General features: G+C 34.9%; 2 protein-coding genes across 2 annotated transcripts in view; one reads left to right on the top strand and one right to left on the bottom strand.

The window, feature by feature from the left end:
- The window catches only part of kl-2 (dynein heavy chain 2, axonemal kl-2), an 80,612-nt gene that overhangs the window by 44,941 nt on the left and 10,769 nt on the right, over window positions 1-24,902 (bottom strand). The window contains exons 5-16 of the mRNA XM_089635786.1: window positions 24,677-24,881; window positions 24,451-24,588; window positions 23,737-23,883; window positions 18,186-18,305; window positions 17,811-17,905; window positions 15,750-15,825; window positions 15,227-15,352; window positions 5,955-6,053; window positions 5,097-5,336; window positions 4,558-4,672; window positions 4,218-4,466; window positions 772-968 (exon numbers count right to left, since the gene is read on the bottom strand). Of these exons, the coding sequence (XP_089491912.1) occupies window positions 772-968; window positions 4,218-4,466; window positions 4,558-4,672; window positions 5,097-5,336; window positions 5,955-6,053; window positions 15,227-15,352; window positions 15,750-15,825; window positions 17,811-17,905; window positions 18,186-18,305; window positions 23,737-23,883; window positions 24,451-24,588; window positions 24,677-24,881 (1,807 nt within the window). The remainder of the gene's footprint in view (window positions 1-771; window positions 969-4,217; window positions 4,467-4,557; window positions 4,673-5,096; window positions 5,337-5,954; window positions 6,054-15,226; window positions 15,353-15,749; window positions 15,826-17,810; window positions 17,906-18,185; window positions 18,306-23,736; window positions 23,884-24,450; window positions 24,589-24,676; window positions 24,882-24,902) is intronic.
- On the top strand, window positions 7,595-13,020 carry mh (DNA-dependent metalloprotease SPRTN). Its single transcript, XM_089635787.1, has 3 exons — window positions 7,595-8,077; window positions 9,005-9,239; window positions 9,826-13,020. Exons 1-3 carry the CDS (start codon window positions 7,788-7,790, stop codon window positions 11,533-11,535), a joined length of 2,235 nt encoding a protein of 744 aa, XP_089491913.1. The 5' UTR covers window positions 7,595-7,787; the 3' UTR covers window positions 11,536-13,020.

Genomic DNA, 24,902 nt, shown 5'->3' with positions numbered 1-24,902 from the left:
AACAGGAGATTTTCAAATATTGTCAGGTTATTCTAAACCTAGAAATGTTGTCTTTTTTTAAATATATCATTATAATGGAATTCCACCACGAATTATCAGTATCAAAAATAGAAATACTATACATATTTACAAACTTCATGCAGGAGAAAACAAGGGTCCCATTTAAGGAAATTGTTTTTTTTTAAATCACTATATATTTGAAAATAATACATGTATGTATTTTAATGAAAATATTACATAGTACTCACCACACCCCAATTATAAAATTGTATGAAATTAAAACTTACTTTTGTAATATGACTCCATAAACTGAAGTTAAAGTCAGTGTTGGGTCATTTAGTTTGTACATTTTAAATTTTCGCACAAATAATTAACAACAAAAAACCAAAAACCTTCTGCATCTATCTCCGGTGCGATAAGTGTAAGGATGTATTACCCGTTACACTGGTTTAAATATAGTTTCCTCTTAAAATAAAATATTCTATGCATAAAAGACAATAATTTAAAGATTGGGAAGACTTGGTTCACATTTTTAAATAAATATACATTTAGTTGGAACCTTTACAAAGAGATCGGCATAAAATATACATATAAAATTATCAGACCGCCATTCAAGTAGGTTCGGCGTAAAAGGTAGAACTACCCTCCCCGTCGGAAGTGTGCGTACATTGAAATTTGTACGAGTGAGGCCTGGTTCTAATATTAATTACCATGAAATGCAGAAATGATCTACATACATTCATTCAAATTTTCTAATTATTTTAGGTTTACCTGAACATTGGTTTCCCTTGCATGAACTTCTTGCACCAAATCAATGTAGCGGGTGATATCGTAATCAAAATCGCTTGCTTTAGGTTTTTGCATAATATAATTTAGCATAAAGTCTTTCTTTGGAATCTTCCAAATGTGTCTAAAGTTAAGCCATGTGTCCGCATGTTGCTGTACTCTTTTCAATGCTCCTTTTACTTCTAAAAATCATAATACAAAAGTACATTAAAAGAAGGAAAATAATAAAAGGAAAAAACATTACATTTCTCCTAGGTTTTAACTAAATGTTTTTGTAACAAGGTTTTAATTTATTATGAGAGTTTGGTATAAAATGAATAAAAGGTTTAAATTTATTTCAAGAGATGTCACTCATCCAAGGGTCTTCTTATCAACATTTCATCTAGTATGGATTGTGTGTTTTTGGCGGGCGAGCGGGCTGCATGCAATTGTATACAAATCTACTAGATGAATTTTTGAACATTTGACATTCAAAATGAGAGAAAAATTTCGGTCTAGTACATTATTTTGATGCATCTCATAAGGTTTAGCCAGCATTAGCAATGTAATCACCCGAAAATATTTTTTTTTTGATTTGATTACAAAACATAGACTTTTCTCTACTTTATATAAAAATAATATGCATGTAAACGTATGCATGTATAATATGTATTTAAACCTTTCCGAAGAAATTCTCTAAATGATAGTGAACCCTATAAAAATCCGTTGCATAGTTTAGAAGAATTAAGCCCACAAACAGACAGACGTTGTTTAAATAGCATAAAACAACAGACAGACATTGTTTAAATAGCATAAAACAACAGACAGACATTGTTTAAATAGCATAAAACAACAAACAGACATTGTTTAAATAGCATAAAACAACAGACAGACTTTGTTTTATGCTATTTAGAGATACTATTATTTCCACCTTGAAACTACACCCAGATTACTAAAATTCACAACACAAAACTTTACTCCAAACCACTAATAACCCCAAGCAACGCCGGGTGAACTTCAACTATTTATGTAAAGAGGATTGTCTGTGGCGGCCGGCATTTATTTGATTTTTATGCAAATCTATAGTGTTATTCCGAGATTGATGAAATTTTGCACACCTTCAAAACAGGAGCAACGTCACTGTCTAACTCTGATTTTGAAAAACTCTGTGTAAAGCCCGAGCAACGCCGGACAGTTGCTAGTTATATATTGTGGAGATGCTACCAGAATATTAGGGAACGTTCGCCCATACAAACGCATCGTAGCTAGAACTCTCTAGATCCGATGCTAGCATTCGGCGCACACCTACCTACACGCCTGAAGATTCTCGATGCACTGAGACGATGCATAGAGACGTACTCAATCAGTCATTAATTAGCAGTTTAATACGTGACCAACCTGCGAGCCCTGCGACTGCTTGCTGCCTACTGAGGCGGCCGGCCACCTGACTGGACAGTCCCCACCGCGTCGCGCCCCGCTGTTACTTGTTATGGTCGCCCAGAGTAACAAGCTATCTGCACAGTTGAATATATCAACACGTGGCCCCAGATACGGGAATCACGCACTGATAGCGTGTTAGCCCACCAATACATACGCATGAGTTGGAGTCGTCTCTGCCTGGTACAGACAACACGCGGGCTAGCAACCAATCAAATGGCTAGATTACTAGCGTGTCCATATAAGGACCGTGACCCCCTACTATGCGCCAAAAGGAGGATGAGAAAGGGACAAGCTCGCGCCCGACCGAGGACCCCGCCAGTTCCCAGCGAGACGCGTAGAGAGCAACACGATGGATAGTTCGGAGTTAGCGTTTGCCGCCAATTGCGCCGTAAATATGGACCGGCGTGCATATGTTTTATGATGTGCCGCGTCTCTAGACTCAGTTCATCACGTCAGGACAATCTTCAGCCGACCACACCGTCATGGATATGATTGTGTCATATCCCTGGGCCGCGGCCCGTGCTCCCACGGCCGCCCACGTGTTTCCAACAATGCCCCAGGCCGCCTATTGCCGCCTGACGCCTTTCGCCGAGAGCCGCCCAACAATGGCCCAGGCCGCCCCAGGCCGCCTCTGTGCCGCCTTTCGCCGTGAGCCGCCCAACACCGGCCCAGGCCGCCTCTGTGCCGCCCTGTAGGCGTCGTATTCCCGCCCTACCGTCCACAACAGCCTAGGCCCCGCCTATGGCACCCGCCCATCGATTTACCGCATCCGCCGTAATTTACACGTGAGCTAATAATGTACCTATGTCAATCAGAGCCTATAGATTCAGTAGATTGCCATTATTAACAGTTAGGCCTTAAAAAGCTATGTACCTTATGTAGAACTGTCTGATTACCCGTTATATGTACAATAAACATGTTATCTCTCAACAACTTATTTCATTGGAGACTGTATAAGATCTACCCCTAAAGATTGTAGTTTCAATGCTTTGCCAGCAGGGCAAGGGTTATATGTATAACTCACCTATATACTATTTTATAGCTATCACAGTTATAAGGTACGTAATACTGGCGCCAACGTGCCAGGGACTGACTTATAACTGACTTATAACTTACATATAATATGTTATATAACTTTAAGGGTTATATAACACTTATACGTAACACACTCCACCACGCCACTATAGGCTACGGACCTACTTACAATGCCCGGCTCTACACAGACATTTACGAGAGGCTACGGTTTACCATGGACTCCTCGGGATTACATCAGCGCCCTGGCCTGCGCTCCTCACGCGCCTATACCCTTCGACACCTTCGCCGGTTTGCGCCTCGGCCCCGCGACATCATCGCCGGCCTGCATCTCCCGCTCATCTGCCGACCAGGTCCACTCCACCGCTGTTATCACCGCTTACACCTGGTATCATCGTCATCGGTCCGGAGTCATCTCACAACTGCGCTACTGACTCACACAAATAAACGCTGTGACACAACAACCATATGTTTCACTGTCTCACTACCAAATCCCCAAAATATAATATTGCATTTTATAATTTTCATCACTTTCTACCTTGGAAGAGTGCTATCTCCAAATATGGTACGATAGTATGAAATAAAGGATTGCAGTTTGTTTGTTTTTGAGATTTCAATGTATGAGTAAAGTCGCCATGTATAATCTTCATAAGCAGGGTACTCATCTAGCCGTGTAACATGTAACGTAACTGATACTGTATCAAGTGAGTACGTAGGCGCGAGCCTACTGCGAGCCGCTCGCGGGTGGAGCGCAGTGTGATCGCAGCGAGCCGCCGACGGCGGATTCACTGCGATCACACTGCGAGCACTAAAGGCGGATCCGGGAGCTCGTAGCTGGATACGCGGTTACCGTGGACGAGCCATACCCACTTGCAGATTGATACAGTATCAGTTACGTGACACGTTACACGGTGCTACACTCTTGGTGAGTACCCTGCTATAGATACGTATAACATTTGGTTCATTATAAAATTCCATACCTTCTGTTATATGATCTTGAATGCCCTTGATTTCAGGGTCACGTTCAATTACACTGCGAAATCGTCTCAAGCCTGCAGCCGGAAGCTTAAATCTTTCATACAATCTCGGTAACTCATCTATCAACTGGAGGATAGATGGTAAAACCCCAACAAAGGTACTCAGAACTTCATCTTGTGTTGGGACAAACTCTATCTTCAAGTTGCTGAGAATGATCTTCATTCGTATGAGAGGTAGTGGACCTACTGACACTGACAAAAGAAAAAAAGTTAATTAAAAAAATTATTTCTTGGTAATTTGTGTCAGTAATTCTGTAGAAGGGGTTAAAAAATGTTAGCCTACCATCTCCACTGACAATATTAAGGATATTAAACATGGAGGTTTTAACTGTGCGCAGAATGGCAATCTCCAGGAGGGTATCGTAATTCTTTATATACCTTAGCCAAGGGTTTGGTATCTGCAAAGAAAAACGATTGCGTACTTATAATTTATTTACCAACCACACATATAAATTGCACATTCAATGTCCCGTGTTCTCAAATAATCATGACAATAAATTCAGAGTAACCTAGAGAGGTACAAATGTACATTGAAGAATTACATTTGCTTTGCTGTAAAACATTTTGAATAAAGTTGAGTCATAAGGTTACACGTCAATCTATCTCCATTGTAACATATCAGATTATTTTCAAATTTGTATACAAAGATAGCTCGTATTTGCAATGGTGCACAGTTATTAATAATTGCTATCATGAAACAACTCTTCAATGATAACAGATACAAAGGGCTCCAGTAAAACGATTGTTAATTATGCAGCATCCTAATGCATAATAAAAGTTCTTGTAATACATTTTAGACAAAGGGACAAATAAAACACTTACTTTGGCAATATGTTTCTCGAAACCCTCAAATACTATCACCAGGTATGTAATTATGTCCTTATACAGTGACAATATCAATACCATGGCCCCATTCATGATGCCCTTCAGTGACTTCTGGAAAGCATCCAGCTCAAACAGCTGGTAGGAGTTAAATTCCAACAAGGGAGTGTCGCAGATTTTCTCTAACACTTTCACAATATGGTGATTGCACAGTTTGTAACAGTCTAAAAACTCTTGGAGCTAAAATAAAAGAAAGTTGTAATTTGTAAAAAGCAGTTTCATCGTGACTTGCTATGATTAGAAAAAATCCAGTAAATTTGTTTTGATGACCCCTTCCTTCGTCAAGATGAAAGTACCTATTCTGTTCTACCGAAGAGTTCTTCTGAAACCACCACTCGATAGTGGAAATAAATTTAGTGGTTTTAAACAAAACTGTTGTTTCAGTAATTATTTACCTAACCGCCCCGCTTAGGCAGATATTATGGAAACTACACTTTGTTTGAAGAATTACTACAAGATCAACTATTTATTTAGTTTGGGTTAATTAAGTAATTTATGCGTATTTAGATAGAAACTTAACTTTCGCAAGTGTCACTCTTTACAAAAAAGTCCCAAATGGCAGCAAAGGGATCGTTTTATATAAAGTAAATTTTGAACTTAGATTAAATAAAAATGGAAATACAATGCATCTTTTACCAGCTATCCAGACGTAAATAGTTGTTTCTTGTAGTAAAGTTAAAATGAAGTGTAATTTCCATAATCTGTGCGGCGGTTTGGAAAATATTTGGTCTAAAAAAAATATTAAATTACATTTTATACTCGTTGAAGGAAACAAACAAAAAATATATTAATGCGGACCTCTAGAATGGATTGCAAGCAATTTTTAATGTACGCATCTGGAATTCCGAAACTCCATTGGATAGTGGTGAAACCAGGCTCGATGGTCTTCTTGCATTCCTGAAATAAACCATAATAAAATGTGTATTAGTTTTCAAATAACAAACTATTTACCGGTCATTGATGTAATCTCTATGTTGTCAATATCAAAGTTTTCGTGGAGTTTTCATTGTAAAACGTGAGTATTTATAATTTCATTTTTTATTCAAACTTCGGCTGTGGGATTCATTATTCCCGATAACTAGATTTATAATAATGCAATTATTGTTTTCATTGACGAACCGAGAGGTAAAATAATTTTAAAATGACAGTTTGATACTAATAGCAAAATTCTGTCAAGTCAAGTTTAGTACAATTACCATTGAATAGAGAATAAACAATATTATATTTAGTCATTGAAAATAACCATCTGTACAGTCTTTGAATAATCCACGGCATTTTATTTCCACCAAGAAAAACTTTTCCGATAGCAGGAATATTGTTTTTACTTCTTGCCTTCTTGGGTAAACAACGTAAACAACTTCTTTACTTTGATTTTTTTTCCCGCCAAATACAGCACTGTTAGTAAACAAAGATAGCGGTGCTTTGACACCTTTGACAGTTAACCAAAATAAACTAGAGATGGTCGATACTCGATACTCCTGTTTCGGGGACTTGTCTGTCACACTGGATCGTATTATGTAAACAGGTTATTTTTGGTGCCGGTTCCTCTTGGAAGCATTCGAATCCTAAAAGTAACCGGTTATTTAAATCAAAAAGCGAAGCTGTTATATGAGTTTCATAGTTTGTTAATGCTGAATGAACCCTTCGACCACCGTGAACTAGATCTAAAAGTATTTGGAAACATAACTAGTTCCATTTCGGTCTCCGCTAACTGGAACCGAAGTGTCGGATCATTTCCAATATCAACATCTCTAAAAACATAAAATAAAAAAATTTCTACCTTCCATCAAAACCTAAGACACATTAGCATGACTACACATTAAGCTATACATCCGCATCACAGCGTTTTATATAATTAGGGCTGGCCCTATGCGGGCGCAATTTGAGCAGTCCGTTCCGGGCGCCGAATGGCCAAGGCGCTGATAATACCTAACAGTCCTAACACATTGCCCTTGAGATTATTTTTACTAAAACGACGATATACAAAAACACAAATCATCCGACTGTTATTGATTACAGTGATCACCTATCTATGCGTTTACTGATTTTGACAAGAGGCCCCAAAAATTTACTCGCGCCAGGCGCCGTTTGGCTCAAGGCCGGTTCTGTATATAACACCATATCGCTCCCTATACAATCCCATAGACCTGTCACACCAGACAGATTTATTTGTTGTTTGAAACATTTACAGAGTTTAACAATATTATTCTCAAATAACCGAATTAGCAAAAGATATTTTTCATTTATTTAAAAGTTGCATTTTTGACTATGTGATGATTTTTGACAATTTCGATTTGTCCATGGCAATGAATCGAAATATTTCGATCGTCAAAAAGATCGAGTAAATCATCGATTATACCCATCGCTAGTTACAACCCTAACTTGCTTTAACCATAGATAAAAAAATGACAACAACAACCACAACTGTCAGTCGTGCATTCGCGGAGAGGGGTTTATTTATGATTCGCGGTAATAACCAAACCAAACTGCAAACTGCAGTCGAACATTTGAAATATATTGTTCTAGATGTTTTTGTTTTGTGTTTTTCGCGAGAAATACTGATTTTAAAATAAGATAGTTCTGTATGTATAATAATGAGATTTAAGTGTTGAGTGATAATAGTAAATAAAGATGAATCAAGTTGACCGAGACTATGCGCTGGCCCTGCAGCTGCAAGAGCAATTTGATAGGAATGAAATAAGAAGTAATGTTGTGACTCCGGTTAAAAGTGTGCCCGCGCAACCAGAACAGCGCAAACCAAGCCTCGGGAGCCTAGGGAGTCCGACATGGGAGCTTTCGGACCCAACTCCCAATGTTCATGCCTTGTTTCTGCAGTTTAACAAAACATTCTTTTGGGGGAAGCTGGCCAGTGTTGTGGTCCGATGGAGCAAAAGGATGTACTCTTGCGCGGGAATTTGTAGGTTAGTCAATACACCGACAATCTCTTTCCACTTTTAAAACCCATTTTTCCAACAGCCCCACATAGTTTTCATATTATTTTATTTATTTCAATTGGTCTTGTGGGTAATCTTTTATGATTGTTGGACACGCTGAATACGAAGATTGTTTAGAAATAATTCGACTTAATTAGTATAAAAGCCAACTATTTACATCCGGGGGGCGGAAAATACAATTACATGAAATGTAAATTTTGTTTTTGTGTGGATCGACATTTTTGTTTGCCGGTATTTCTGATATTGTCTTAATATTATATATGTTTTTAGACAAGGTTTTTGTAAAAAAACTTGCCTATTTTATATTTCATACAAAATATCAAGAATACCGACATACCAAAATGTCATAGTATAGACAGAAATTATTGTAAAACATCAATAGGGGGGTCATCCCATACAAAAGCAAATTTTCATTTCACATTATTGTAATTATATAGTATTTTCCATTTATCCCAATGTAAATAGTTGGTTTTTTAGTAATTAAGTCGAATGACAGTTATATTTTTAAATATTCACGTTAATCGTGGCCAGCAATCCTAAAAGTTTACCGTTTTATGTATAAAATAATATTGCTTATACAATTCATTTGATGCTGTGACATTTCTGTTAATGAATGACGGTAGTGTAAGATGTCTATTCTTGAAAGTATCAAAAGTGTAAACGGAATGAATAATACGTTAATGAAGCCTCAGCCATTTCCTAGCTTTAAAATTCTAAATGTTTCACAAATTAATCCTGTAGTTGACTCCTTGTTTCACAGTGTTTCCTATGAACTTGTATTTTATATTTTTCATAAATGTTTGCACAAACCCTGTGAAGTCTTTGGCACAGTCTTGGTGCGCCGATCAATCAAGACTGCTGCTAAGAAAGTTAATTACTAATTGCATGTTATAGGTACGAGGGTAGGGGAGGTTTCTGCGATATAGCCCTCAGCGAACCACTGCTCAAGCTGAGACCTAGGAAAGATCTGATAGAAACCCTGCTTCACGAGATGATACATGCTTATCTCTTCTTGACAGACCGAGACAGAGATAGAGATGGTCACGGGCCAAACTTTCAACAGCATATGCATCGTCTGAACAAAGCTTGTAATATTAATATCAGCATTTATCACGATTTTCATGATGAGGTAAGTTTTCCAATTTATAATATTTTGTGCTTACGACTTATAATTTATAAAATTTTGTAATATTTATTTAGATATTGTGTTTCCTTTGACTTAGTAGCTATTTGTATTTTGATGTAATGTATAACTGAGTTTAATGAGTACATCTTATAAGATTCCAGTATAAATGTAAAGTACAGAATTAGGGATTTCCCTAAGACCTGGCTTTATGGAGTAAATGAATACTAATAAAGCAATTTGAGTGTTGTGTTACTTCCTCTGCCGACCCGTGCTGAGGAAAGTGTGACAGTTATTTATTACTAAATTTTACATATCTATGTAGGTTGTTTGCTAGCAACTAAAAAACCCACCAGTGGGCAGGATATCTAATGAGGTTTTTACTAAACATTAAAAATATTAAAATGTGACTGTCGCAACTACGTTTTTTGGTTAAGAGCTTACTACAGTCATGAGCGTGTATAATCATTTTTTGGAATAAAATAATTGATTGCTAAGCACTTTCCTAAATTGCCTACAGTGACAAGAAAAAGTTACTATTGTTTAAATGTTTTTTATATATGATTTAGCATTTTTATTGTTTATATTGCAGGTACGCCTTTACAAAACTCACTGGTGGAGATGTAATGGCCCTTGTCAGAAGCAGAAGCCCTTCTTTGGTATGGTCCGTCGGTCCAGCAACCGAGCCCCAGGACACAACGACTTCTGGTGGGCGGGCCACCAACGCATGTGCGGAGGCACTTTCATAAAGATCAAAGAGCCTGAGAAGAAAGTCAAACCTATCACCAAAACTGTTAAACCAATTAAAGATGTTACCAATATTCCAGACATTAGAAACTACATTAATGCTTCAAAGGACGCAAGGGATAAAAGGCGCAATCTTGGAGGTATTCCATCAGGCACTTTCAGTAATTTTACCGTTACAAATAATAATAATAATACAAGACAGTCTTTAGGTACCGTGAATTCTGACACTAAAAATGCAGAAGGGTTATCAAATAAAACACCTCTTAGTCTGCAGGGCAAGAAATATGTACCAACCATAAATAGTGATTTTAAGCCTAAAATTGAAACACCCGTTATTTCCAAATCTCTCAAATTTCCTATTGAAATATCAGACGATGACGACGAAGAAATATTCAATACAAGAGATAAGGTTCGAAATATTTGGGCTAAAAAATTTATAACTACAAACACTAATAAACGCCCAATGGAAATGGAAAATAATGATACTAAACCAAGCAAGCTAATCAAGTTGGAAACCGAAGAAGTACTTCTTCCAAAAGTAGAATCCAACAATAACTTGAGCAAAATTATAAAGTTGGACGACGATGAATGGCTAGCACCAAAAATAGAAACAAACAATAATTTAAAAGAAAATAATTTCGTGCAAATTGAGAGTATTGCAGGGCCTTCCTCTACCCCTCATCAGAAATCTTGGATTAATGAACACTCTGGAAGCCTTTCATTATTTCACAGCCTTTCTCCAGAAATTATGAAGTTTGCCAATGATCAACTGACGGAAATTTATGGCAAAGATTTTAGCCTTAGACCAAGTCATTTTAAAAGGTCAACAAAGGATACCGAAAGGTGGTTAAGAGGATCGCAAGTCGAGGAAATGTGTACTTCCAAATGTCCTCTGTGTAACAAACCATACATTAAATCACTGTTAGATATTCACATCAAGGATTGTATAGGATGTTTTGACTTAGACGATGATGATGTGCCAGAACCTTCAACGACTTATGTAGACTTGACCCATTTTGGCGAAGATAGCTCGAAACCTAAACGGGAATTCAGCGGCTCAGGATCCATGTTAATTGATCTGACTGAATTTGATAGGTCGACTGATGATCAGAAACCGGAAACCAGTGGAATAAAGAAAGAACAATCACCCAAAAACCCCAATCTCAGTGACTCGTGGATAGATGTTTCTAAATCATCCTCAATAAATGATTGGTTTGATGATTCTGTCTTGGGAAGTGCTGACTTGCCAAAAGTTGATTTGTCTTCAATAAAAGGTGAAATATTACCTGAAGATTATTGCGAGTGCCCCATTTGTAATAAGCTGATTAGTAGAAGTGAGCATAATGAACATTTGGAAGATTGCGTTTCAAAGAATTTCATCAACGAGGATGAAATTTTTGATATGACAAGTGATTCAAAACAACCGCCAGAAGCCAATGATGATGATGATGATAATATGGAAGAATCCAATGGTACTAAATATCCCTGTCCGTGTTGTTTCCTTTTAATTGAAGAAGCTGAAATGAATGTTCATTTAGATTCTTGCCTTTTGTAAATGTCTTTGAATATTTATAAATTCCTGTGATAATGTTTTTAGTCAGAAAACTTAACATTAGCTACTTTTTCTGTATGTAGGTATGTACATAATATATATTAATAATAATGACTTATGTACTTAAGACCTATAACAGTTACAAATATGTGTGTAGGAATTGCTGATATTTTGCCCTCCAAGTGTGTATTTTGGTTATGAACATCGTCAAAATACTAATTTTGGTTGTGTTTTTGTCACTCTGAGTGATTTTAATTCCGATTCAATGAACTCGAATTTGTTTTGAATTTAAGTTTCATTTTCAAAATTGGAACTGATTGTGTCAAGACTTTGAACAAGCTATAGAGTACAGTGTAATATTTTACTTCCTTCATTTTCTAATGAAAAACTGATGTGTCTAGAATTCAGACAATTTGATAACTCACGTGGGTAACTGATCAGGAATAAATATTGACGTAAAATGTTCTTATTAAAGAGTTGCTGCTTTAAATATTTTTTCTTGATCGTTCTGCAGTCCATTTTCTGATGTTCTAATACTATCCGAGAAATGCCAGTTTATTGTGTATCTTTACTCTCTACTATGTTGTAATATAGGTTAGAAAGAGTTAACCTTGACTAATAAATAAATGAGGGACTTGATCACTTTGAAACAGCGTGATGGTCAGTTATAAGACTTGAAAATGATTAAAGTAAATTATATTTTGTAGCCTAGTCTATCGTCTCTGAGGAGAGTCAGCGTAAAGTGAAAATAAATCCAAAAGTACCTATTTTAATTCGATTCATTATTTGGTCTTTGAGTAGAGTCAGCATAAAGTGAAAATAGATCCAAAAGTACCCATTTCAATTCGATTCCTTATTTGGTTTTTGAGGAGAGTCGGCATAAAGCGAAAATAGATCCACAAGTATCCATTTTAATTCGATTCCTTATTTGTCTTTACATATTATTATTTGTTTCCATTATTTATTTTCAATAATAGTTTTTAGGTTTCTTTTAGAAACAAATAGTCATCCTAAAGAACCGGTTTTTAGTAATAACATACATAATAATATTAATAATTTTGTTGTTTTGATAATTTTATTTGTTGCTGTTCATATTTTTATAATGTACCTACCTACATACAAAAAATCACATATTGTAGTAAAAGCGCCAAACACCCTTGAGGTGATTTTTCAAGAACACGGCGTTATATAAATCAGCCAAATATTATTAAGGAGATTAATATTTTAGAATTTAATTTACTCTATTGTTCCTGTTACCCCTTGGTTGTAAATTCATGTATTTTTTGAAAAATATGTGTTTGGGATACATTACGTATTATATTTTATTAATTTGATAAATGAGAAATCATTCCATTCCCTTAGCTGTTATTGTTATGAGTTTATTTTTGTGAAAATATGGATTATATGTTGACGTCCTCCATATCATAGCAGTCTATGTGTTTGATTCCAACCGCAGTGCAAAAATGTGTCAAAATCATTGAGATATAAATAGAGTAGACTTTTCATATGAACAGTGACTTTAAAACGTGTTTCATTCCTTTGTCGGGAGATATGCGGCGCCGGAACTTGTGAACTCTAATAAAATGGAGGTATCTACAAGTGTATATGTAACGACATATTATGTCATATTTAAATAAGTATATCGATGGTCGAAAAGAATTTTCAACCATCAATGTTATTTAGGCGCTGCCGCTCTGCATGTTACGTCTCTGTTGGTTTACTTATTTTAAAATACAAACTTCATGAACGATTGAATGAATTAATGCAAATCTTGGACGTGGAAATTCACCCACTTCCCGACATCTAACTTGGCATGTAGATTCGTTGTCGATGACAATGCATTCTATCAATTTTTGTTGGCAATAACATATACGCATTTCTCTGAAATTGAATGACATTACAGAAGTTAATGTACTTAATAAACGTCGGTCCTACCCAATCGGGATTTGGCAGATTTATTAACACGGTTGACTCCAGTCCCTGTGGAATATAGTTCAATCAATCAACAGTCAAAGTCATGTTTAAAAGTTCACATAATTATAAGAACCAGGCCCTAGGAAGGAAGATTCAGTCCTCGGTCAACAAGCCGGCCCGAGATGAGAAGGCATGGCGCAACTGGGTCGAAAATTGAAAATGTATTTTGGTAAAAAAAACAGGTTTTTTAAATTTATTTAAACCAGCTAACGTGTACCCAGGGTTGCTCAAATTTTCTCTACTTTCAATAAATATAATGTCCATGTATTATATGTATATATAAACCCTCCGGAAGAAATTCTCTTAATGCTAGTGAAAACCCTATCAAACTCCACTGCATAGTTTAGAAGAACTAAGCGCACAAACAGACAGACGCAGATAATGACTTTGTTTTATACTATTTAGGGATATCAATGTATTGTCACGATTATAAATTTACTAAAAGTTTATCAGGAAACGGCCTGTAATCCTGTTTTTAGTTCATTATGATCTGGGATGTTCCCAAACGTTACAGACTATTCCCGGACAACATGCTCTCGAATACTCTAGAATGTTTTGGACCGTTCTAGAAATTTCTAGAGGGTGAAATTTCCAGCCCTTATGTCCTCAAAAGCACGCCCTTCAGGTAAAAACGGGAACTTTCTTCATGGATGGGGGATAGAGGGTTACCACACCATACAACTCCCTTGATCGTACTGGGACTTGTTTCTGAGTTTTAGCGGCATGCACATTGTCATTGTACTTTTATAGTATATTTTGATTAGTACAAATTGAAATGTCTTTTCTGCTGTCGCAAGGATCATTGATAAATAAATAAATGTACCCAATCAACATATTCGGTTGGCTCAGTCGGTGGCTGAGTTGACATCGCGTTTGGGTCCCACCCAGGCGTCCTGTGTTAAATTCCTCGGATGGCTAAGTCCTCCATCACAACACAAGCAACATTTTTCGCTTACTGTGGTGTTAGTAGGAGATTTTCAAATATTGTCAGGTTATTCGTAACCCGGAATGTTCGTCTTTCTTTTAAAAAAAATTTAAACACAAGATCTCTACAACTTAACATTTTAATTGCTTTACAAAAAATAACAAATGCCTTTTAACAGTTATAATACTACTAAAAATAATTTAAGTTGAGTGATAAATATTATTGCTTTAAACACATAGATCAACAAATGCTGATTCCGAATATATAATTTATATGTAGAATTAATAAATCGTCATTCAAAAACAATTAAAACCGCAAGAAACTTAAACGCCCTGTGATTGGTCAGCGGGTCCTTATGGAACTCCCATCGGGTCACCACAGTCACCACTGCGGTATACAAATTATTTCAAAAGAATTCATGTTTTTTGGAAATCTTCTTAATATTTTAAATGTATCGCTGATTTCATACCAACCCGAGTGGGATTAACATTTAACTAACAAAACCAAGGTACAAATAACGTCACCCTCACGTGTTCCCCGCCAGATTTCCATGTTTTTGGCGGGCTTTGAAAAATGCATATTAAAAATTATTTCAACCGTGAAATCAAAATTTATAAATAATATTGGTACATATTTCTTAAAAGGTGAACTCTTAATTTTTTTTTTTAATTGACGGAAAGGATTATTTGCTCATCATATAATGCAGTCAACTGCGAAGAGATTAATTGACCGTCACAAGATAAATGGAATTTTTTTAATAAACAGTTGTTTTTAATAAATCAATACTAAACTTACATCAATTAGAGGCTTGAATAGTTCCCTCTCCTCATCGGATAAATAATTGATAAGTCGGTTATATCCTTTAACAATTGCCAGGACACTTTCGTACACATAAATGATAGCCTTGTCCTTGAGGAAAATCTTGAACAAAGAATAAAATCTGTATCATAATCCATAATATGGAATTAATTTTAAAAATTAGAAATAATATTAGATTATTACCAACTCACTAACAATCACGCAGTTTCTTCTCGTAGGGGTAGGCATAGAAGACGGACCATCAAGTCTTGGCACACACTACTTGCTTCATTCACATCCATACATCGTCTCATACATACCCTTTTGTTATTCTGATTCTTGAAATAGCCCGAATCAAGTATTATTATCTAATATTATTTTTAATTTTGTAACTGATATTTCATGGTGGAATTTCATTTTAATCATAAATGCATATTTATTATGGGTTATATTTTCTTATTTTACAATCTTTTTTTTATTTGCATAAATGACTTAATTACTATGTGGAAAATAATGTTACCGGTTTAAAATTTTCTGGAATTTCCCACTCAATATTTTTCCAATGCCAGGCCTCGCTCAACTGTCTGTAAATGTTTCTGGAACAATCGATATAAATAAATTATTACAGTATTTTTCTTTAGAAGTCATACCTGTATACAGTCAGTTCTGTTTTTACACAGTTTTGAAATAGCACGGTAAACAAAATGTAATGGAAATATTTGATCTTTTTAGAATTCTCCCATTTTCCAATACTGTCATAGACATATGAATATTAGTAGACCTGCCCTAAGTGATTAAAAGCGTATTATTCCCCACTCCCCATACCGGTTCCATTGGAGCCGGCTGGGCTCGCGTATGGCTTCCCGTGAATCTTGAGAATGTGACGTCATCATTCTTGTTCGAACTAGCGTCGAGCTATGGTCGAGGCATTTTATGAAATAACACGGCAAAATAGTGGCTTGTGATATGAAAACTTGTAAAAATAGATGTGAAAAAGAGAATAAACCCAATTGTCGGATTACATTCCATATCACATCGAGCCAACATTGGTCGAATGTAGCGATTCTCAAGTGTGCGCATCGTTGTTACTGGGAAGTAAATTATGAACACTTATAAAAGTGTCTTAACTAAATACGTAAACAAAATATTCGACTCTGAAAATAGAAGAAATTTTTTTTTGCCGAATTTGGACTGATTTGGCCGATTTGTTCATAACGTGGCGAGTAATTTGCGCTCCCATGTAAAAATGTCTATTCATTCAAAAGCAGATTTTACTTTTAAGAACTAAATGGTGATATTATAATGCGAGATGCCTATATACTGTCAGATTGATTTATTGACGAATCACAGTCAGCTCTACCCCCTTCGTTCTTCAACAGTTGATTTTACCCCTCACCTTTAATTTCTAGTCTATATATTCATATGTCTGTGAATACTGTATTTTTTTAACTCAGGATTCTGTGGAACCTGTAATATCTCATTAACCTTTCCTTATCTGTGTGGTATGTATTTACTACCCACTGCTTCTAATAACTTTAATAACTCTATAAATATAATAAATTCTCAGTTTAGATTTTAGGTATTCCTCCGCTATACATTTATGCACTGAATTAAAAAATAAAATTTTACATATTTTTCAAATTCAATTAAAAATCAGAGATTTTTGTTAAAAATCGGAAACAAATAAACCAATACAATCAACCGTGTGACACTGCTACGCGAAGAGTGTGCGAGGAAATGACACGCTATTGATGTCCCGCTTTAGTTCGCTATGCGGGAACATGAGAAATCCACACGTCCGCAGTTGTACATATTTTGATTTAGACCATCGATACCTACGACCGCATAGCTGTGTGTGTGCTAGCCGCCAGCCAGTCGGTCGCTGACCGTCGTTAGATGTGGACCCCTAGCACGTTTTTTTAGCATCTGCCGATGGTTTTTTCATGTTTTCAGCAATTAAATTACAATTATTATCACTTTTGATATAAAATATAATAAACATAAGCGATTAGCTATGAATATTCATATTTTTCCGATATCAAATTGCTTATTTTGAGATGTGTATTGACTACACAGCACCGGAACGCGTGGATTTTTCTAGCACAGTAAGGGAAAGGTTAAACCTTTCATTGCCGGCGCTGTCAACTGATTTGACAAGCCTGTAATAATTATTTAAATATCTCTGTATACAGTGAAACTCTCTTAAGAAGTTTTCCAAGAGACCGGACAAAAAAAAGTAGGATCCAAATTTGGCCATTTTTAAATTATTATTTTTTTAATATGAACTATTAATGAAATGGTTTACGTAATATATATAATATAACATGTAAACTGTTCATTTTTATCCAACTTAAAAATGACAAAATCCTAAATGTGTACCCTATGTACCAAGTACACCGGAGCTTGAGGGATTTTCTAGCACTGTAAGGGAAGGGTTAAAAACACAATTAAATGTATTCTGAATGTGCTCTACAATCAATTCTATCCCAGAAATACAGAAATAAGTTCTTGTAAAATAAATAAAACTGTTGAATGTTAAATTTATGTATGTACATTATTAAAAGTTACCATATAAACTCACCTATCTACATTGCATTCAAGAAGAAGCTTTCTAGATCGACTTTCACATATAAGCGTTCTATTCAAACCCGCGCCAATATTCTCGTCAACAGTCAGCTGCAAATTAAACCACTTGTTAAAATGTTAGATTTACATTAAACTTAGGTGGGTATTTCAAAAAAAAAAAAATATATATATATAATGCACAGTAGTTGTACAAAAAATATTCTTCATATACATGGCAGGGGTACTTGGGTAGTTCATAGTTAACCTTATTATTTTAATTTTGAAAAGACTCTTTCAATACTATTATATTGCGAATTTCAAACCACTGATTCAACTTCTAATACTGAGCACTCAAATTACAAGTACAGTATTTTATGTAAGTAAAACATACCGTCCAAGATGTCCAGATATTTTTGATAGTCAAGTCGATAGCTTGAATCAGCAACTCATATTTATAAAGGTAATCTGTCGAGTTACTACAAGTCATCATCCATTGGGCTGAATCCATCACCTATCCAAACAGAATCTCACATTTTACTAAAATCATAATTTGATTGTTTATTATAAAAGAGGGACTTGTCCATGTTTTGATCAAATTGACATTTGAATACAGTTTTATTATCTAGTAGACCAGTGCTCCGCAACCTTTTCTCACCTACGACACACCAAATTTCTTCCTAGAATTCCGCGGCACACCGAAAGCTAAAATATATAGGTATTAAATTGATACACAAATTTTACAATAATTTCTTGTTTTTTATTTGAAAAGTATAAACACATACATATAACTATAACATATTTATTTTTACGCAATCTAAGGACGGGTTGTTTCGGAAAATTTGAACAATTCATCAAACTTCAACGTTCATTTTCGGGTTCTGTGAAAGATTTATTCAAGTTCTGTTTTTATATCATTGTAGGCTAGTTGCTTAACAAAACTGAAATAAAAACAGAACTTGAAAAAGTCTTTCTCAGAACTTGAAAATGAACGTTGAAATTTGATGAATTGTTCAGATTCTCCGAAACAACCCGTTCTTAATAATTATTATAAAATAATAATAAATTAATGAGCGATTAATTGTTAAATTAACCTGCGCTTGTTTCAATGAACACAAAAGTTTTATATTCGGCTCGATTTTTGACAGCGCAACCCGAAGTTTTTGGTCCTTTTAAGACCTTTTAAGCATGACCGCTTATCATTTTTAATTAATACAAGCGTTGAAAAACTTTCCTCACATAGATATGTCATTGAAAATGGAATGCTTTGACGGAAATCCGAGGATATTCTTTTTTAACGTAAATCCAGAAAACATTTAATGGATCTTCGGAGAAGTGAAGTTTTAATGTCATGTCATTATTTAAATCTGTAAATTCCTCTCAAATTTGCAGAGGCAGTGTTTCTGTAGAATTTATTGCATTGGTTGCAAAAGGATTTCAAATCCAATGGTAATGTTCCGTATTAATGGAATAAAAATATTGACCAAATTTCTGCTTAAATGTTGTTGGGCCAGATCCACAGTAAATTGTTTGTTTTCAATTGTACTATGGTTGGTCCTTTGGTACATTTCCAAACATCCTTTTTGCAACTCTTTCTGCCATAGTTCATTATTAAGTTCATTCAAATGCTCGAATATATCAGCCATGTATGCAAATTTGGCTATCCAGTAATTATCATCGAGGTGCTGATATAGTTTGGGCATATTTTGATTTAAAAGAAACTCACGCACCTCGTGACGTGGCTCAAACAATTAGTCAAAACATTGCCTCGGGATAACCAACGAATTTCAGTATAAAACAAAAAGGATTCATATTCGGCTCCCATTTCTGCACAGAGTATTCCAAAGATTCGCGAGTTTAGGGCTCTTGATTTAATTATGTTTACGATTTTAATGCATTCATTCATCGTGTTCAAAAGTTCCTCCGGTAAATTTTTGACCATCAATGCTTCGCGATGTATGCAGCAGTGTGTAAATTGTAACGTTGGATTTTTTTGTTTTACACAAGAGACAAAACCCTTTTTACTACCCGTCATTGCCGCGCCATCCATGCAAACAGCAATGCAATTGCTCCATTTAATATTATATATTTTGAAAAAATCATCGGTTACTTGAAAAATTTCTTCATCGGTAGTTCGTTTTGAACCTCCTTAAAAATGAAAAATGTTCTTTAATAAAGTTCTCGTCAACGAAACGTACAATAGCTATCAACAGTGCTTTATTTTTAATGTCGGTTTTTTCATCGATCTGAAGCGCAAATTTTTCAGCCAATAACAGTTTTCTAATCAGTATTCCTAATATATTGTGAATACGTCTTTTAACAGTATCGACAGACAATCAAAAATAGACAATATTATGAAAAATATTTTGTCATTGTGTTTTAAATACGTAATGAAATATTGCAAAATGTCAAATACATTGAATTTGACCGCGACACACCTGTATCCGGCTCACGGCACACCAGTGTGCCACGGCACACCGGTTGCGGAGCACTGTAGTAGACACATGTTTTGTGAAAGAATTTCAACCACGGATGTGAAATTTAGCTTTAGTTTTATAAGGGGACAAGTCCCGTTTTAAAAATAAACCCCATGTTGAGCAATATTTTATAGGCAGTTGTGGGTCAACAACTTTGGCATTTATAGTCTGAAAACTGGAAAGAGTGGTTTTTTCACTTACCACTGAGGTTATTATGGAAGAAAGGGATATAATGAAGTTTGTTCTTTTCTAAAGAAATATATTGATAATATTCCTGATATTACAGAACTATATCTAATTTCTGGTAGGTGTGGTCTGTGGTGGTCAAAATTAAAACCATACAATGATAAAATTTATAAAGCCTTTAGCTAATTGAGGGAGGTTCAAGAAAATTCTTCACCTTTTGCCAGGCGCAGGGCTGGCCTTACGCTGGCGCAATTGGAGCAGTTCACTCCGGGCGCTGAATTACCAAGGCGCTGATAATAATACCTCACCTAACCATATCGCCCTTGAGATTATTTTTTTAGAAAAACGGCGCTACAAGAAAATCCAAATATTTTTGATTATGGCGATCTCCTACCGAGCCGTCTAATGGTTTTGTCAATGTAAATATGTATGCATATTTTCATTTATGTGTAGACGCTTTTTTTAAATAAATGGAACTTTCTGAAAGGAGATTATTCTGCAGCATCATCAAGGTAAATTATTATTTAAACCTGTTATTTTCTTATGTACTAAGTGAGATAATTGAACAGAAAAATGATTTTTATTGTGTTTTCGACCAAAGAAGTCATTTATGTGAAAATTTACGAAAAAACTTTAAGAAAAAAATTGACAGGTCGCTGTCCTAGTTCTTGTATGTTCAATAGACATTTTAAGCATTTTTCGAGTGCCAATATCCACTCACGGAATAATGTTTCAGTTCTTATTTGTTCAATCTCCTGGATATTGAACATTCAAACACTCAAAGTTATGAATATAATAGTTTTTAAAAGTTCATAGATATTTATTATTGTAGAAAGCAATCACTTTGTGGTTTGACATATTTAATAAAATAAAATACTTTTTTGTTTTAAAACCACGATATTTATTAATTTAAGAACCGACCGGTTTCGCTTTACTTAAGCATCATCAGGGTACAAATTAATTAATTTGTACCCTGATGATGCTTAAGTAAAGCGAAACCGGTCGGTTCTTAAATTAATAAATATCGTGGTTTTAAAACAAAAAAGTATTTTATTTTATCATAGATATTTGTTTAACATCCAGCCGAACGTTGAGGTCTTGAATGTTCAATCTCCACTGTCAACCAATCAGGAGCCGGCTAGTTAAAATGTGCGGCCATGTTGATTATTAGTTGTTTTCTAACAACGAAATTGTTCCACTAAAAATACGTTTAATTGCGAATATATACTGTTATTGAAATAAAAAACGACTTCGCCGACTCCAGAATCAATAAACCTAAGAACAGTAGCTCAAATAGAAAGGTAAGTCTTAAAATCATGTCATTTATAGGCTTTCTCACCATATTTTACATGTACTTCTTGAATTTGCTAGGTAAATATACAGGATGCTTCATTTATTATTTATTTATTCAATTATTTATTTACAAACTTAGGACTTTTACATAAAATGAGTATTAATAAATTATATTAGTGCATTGAAACTTATTTTTATTCAAGAAATACAACAAAAGAGCCAGGACATGGAAATGTGCAAAAAGTCGACTGTCCTCATAGTCTGATTGAAAGACATCTACGACACATATTTAGTCCGTTATCACTGCTGAGATCGCTGATGAAAACGAAGTCCAAATATTTTAATTTTGAATTCATTCAATTAAAAGTTTTTGATTATTTGTTTTTTTTAATCACATAAAAAACAATAAACATATTCTTATGTAGCGAACTACAATAAAACCAACTAGGCAAACGACTAATAACAATAAATGTAATGTTAAATAGCGCACACCCATAACCCAAATCGCGGGATATTATAATTTTAGGATTTTAAGAGCTGAAAGTATTTAAAAAAATAATATTTCAATCACGATAATCAACATAAATAATAAGCTCACGGCAAATAAGACCTTCCGAAAGAAAAAAAATCTTTCTAAAGTAAGTTAACTTTAAAAATTATATTTATGAAATGTAGGTAACGAAACAATAAAAAAAAACAAATTTTCAACTGAAAATTGAACTTCAATAATTTTACGCATCACTCGAGATTTTTTTTTAATGGAATACCTACCGCACACAGTTTTGACTGCTCCCAATCATCTGGAGCCAGTGAGACTATGGAATCCCCAATTGGGGTATATTAGTATATTGTGAGGCTGAAGGTAGTGTGGAGGGGAAGGAGATGGAGAGGAGAAAGAGAGGAAGGAGGATGAAGGAGAAGAGAGATGGTATGTGAGTATCTATTCAGATCTGATCACCAAACACGGCTAAAGCCATTTCAATTCTTTTGGCGGTCTTGACACCATATCTTCCTCTCTGGAACATGCCGCAAATAGACAATTTGTTATTTTAAATTAATAATTTGTGAAATAACATAAATTAATCAAATAAAATTTACTTGCGCACGCCGGGATTTGAATCCGCAACCTCCGGATTTCTAGTCAAGAGTACCCCTAGACCACCTATGAGGCCGTAATACGTACGATGTAAGAATATTTCACACCACGCATGCACCGACAACCGATTGTAGTATATTAGCGGTAGGTACCTTTGTACTTGTGCATTGTTTTCAAACTTCCAAAATATTGGATGATTTATATAGAGCAGTTTTTGTGAAAAATCAACTCAAGGACTCTGTATATTTTAAAGTAATACTTTAAGTAAACTAAGATAAAAGTAAAGTATTTGAAATCTGAAAATCACCCTTTATATACAATTTACCACTAATTGGCTAATTGAACAAAAAATACCTCAAACTTATGGGAGCCGAATTGTTCAATCTCCAGACAATATGTTCAATATCCAAAATAATCATTCATCATTTTCAAGCCATGTTCAACATCCACCTTTAAAGTCATAATATGGGCTTAATATAGCTTCAATCTTCGAAAAATGATCTTTAATAATTTCCTGTTACACATATGTACTAAACGAAATGACCGAAATCGAGAATTTTTTAGAATTTGCTTGTAAAAACAAAAAAAAGTCTCCTGTAAAATTTGATAAATGGTCTATTGAACATACAAGAACTAAGGCAGCGAGGTGTTGTCATAAAATTCGGAACTAAGCCTAATCTCACGTCTGAATGTACTTCAATTTGTTCTAAAATCGGTGTTCGTAGTAATGAAAAAATTTAGTTCAACTAGAATTTTTTTTAATTGAATTTTTAAATTTTATTGTCAAACTGTACTCTAGTTTTGAAGTAAGTATGTAGTGTATTCCAATTTCATTGGAAGTTGATTTATAATTTAAATGTTAGTAACTAACTGCTACGGCAACTATTGCATACCTTCTTCACATAGGCCAACCTATCCTTCCTCAAGGACAGCATGATGGCTTGCCCTGCGTACTGCGGAGAGTTGGCAGGATGTCTTTTTCTCTCTTCGACCATTTTTTCTTTTATTTCTTCTATTTCATTTCCAAAGATATCCCAAACCTACAAATCAAGTAAACAAAAATGATTCTAATTGTTTTAATAAAAGACAAATAACTTTGTTTACATCACTTTATTAGTACACAATCAACATGTTTCGTGAACAGTGTTCACTTCTTCAGGATCAAACGTATACTAAACTTAATTTTTTTACTAAAACAAATAATGCCATCATAAAGTGAAAACCTTTCCGAAGAAGTTTTCTTCGAAAAATTGATTATAATTGTGTTTTAGCCGGTGACCGGGTATCTTGTCAAAATGACAGTTCAACACACCTACAAAAAGTGATATAAAGTCATAACCTAGTTTTTGTTTCATCACTTTTAATCACTCTATATCACTTTTTAAATGTGTGTTTAATTGTCATTTTGATGAAATATCATGGAACCGTTTTAGCCTCACACTTTGGTTATGTAAACGTATCTCCAGTCTTCCAGAAATTAAACCTGGAACACCAGGTTCAAATTTAAATGTACAACAGGTCCAGCCTTTTCATGACCTGATTAAAGGAAAAAGGCAACAGCCTGTCAGTATGAAATGGCCTAATTATAGTATGAATGGAACGCTTGCCTGTGTGGTTTTTTCTTCGAACACTCTCATCAGATTAACTCTCTTATTGTAATAAAACATGGCGCAGAGAACTCGGACTCCTTCTTCTACATTGTTAATAGTATGGAATACAGAATTCAACAAGTTTTCTATCAACACCTGTAACGATAAAACTTATAGTGTTATTATGCAGTACTTCGGCAAAATGTTATTGAATACGTAATAAATTTGGTTAGCTTGAAATCACCTCAATGTGTTGGAGTGCATTCCTAAACTCCAGTATTATATCGTACCAGCTGACGTCATGTACATTAAGAATACTTTCTTGTTTTTCCTCTATTATGGAAAGTGCATCCTTAAATAGTTGTTCAGTTTTGCTGCAAATATTCTCAAATTCTTCGCCTTTCGTTCCGCCAAAACGAGGCATTGGTATATTTTCTTCTTCGTTAATACTATAAATTACTAAGAATATA

Source organism: Hesperophylax consimilis, chromosome 9 (genome assembly GCF_061612785.1).
Source record: "Hesperophylax consimilis isolate HC1 chromosome 9, BYU_Hcon_1.0, whole genome shotgun sequence".
Lineage (NCBI taxonomy): Eukaryota > Metazoa > Arthropoda > Insecta > Trichoptera > Limnephilidae > Hesperophylax > Hesperophylax consimilis.
Note: the sequence above shows the minus strand (reverse complement) of the source record. Positions and strands in the feature narration are given on the sequence as shown.

Excerpts from the sequence above, each read along its gene's own strand:
- mh (XM_089635787.1), top strand. The coding sequence starts at position 7,788 with ATGAATCAAGTTGACCGAGACTATGCGCTGGCCCTGCAGCTGCAAGAG. Across the intron at positions 8,078-9,004 it reads TCTTGCGCGGGAATTTGTAG|GTACGAGGGTAGGGGAGGTT; the intron begins GTTAGTCAATAC and ends TGCATGTTATAG. Across the intron at positions 9,240-9,825 it reads ATCACGATTTTCATGATGAG|GTACGCCTTTACAAAACTCA; the intron begins GTAAGTTTTCCA and ends TTTATATTGCAG.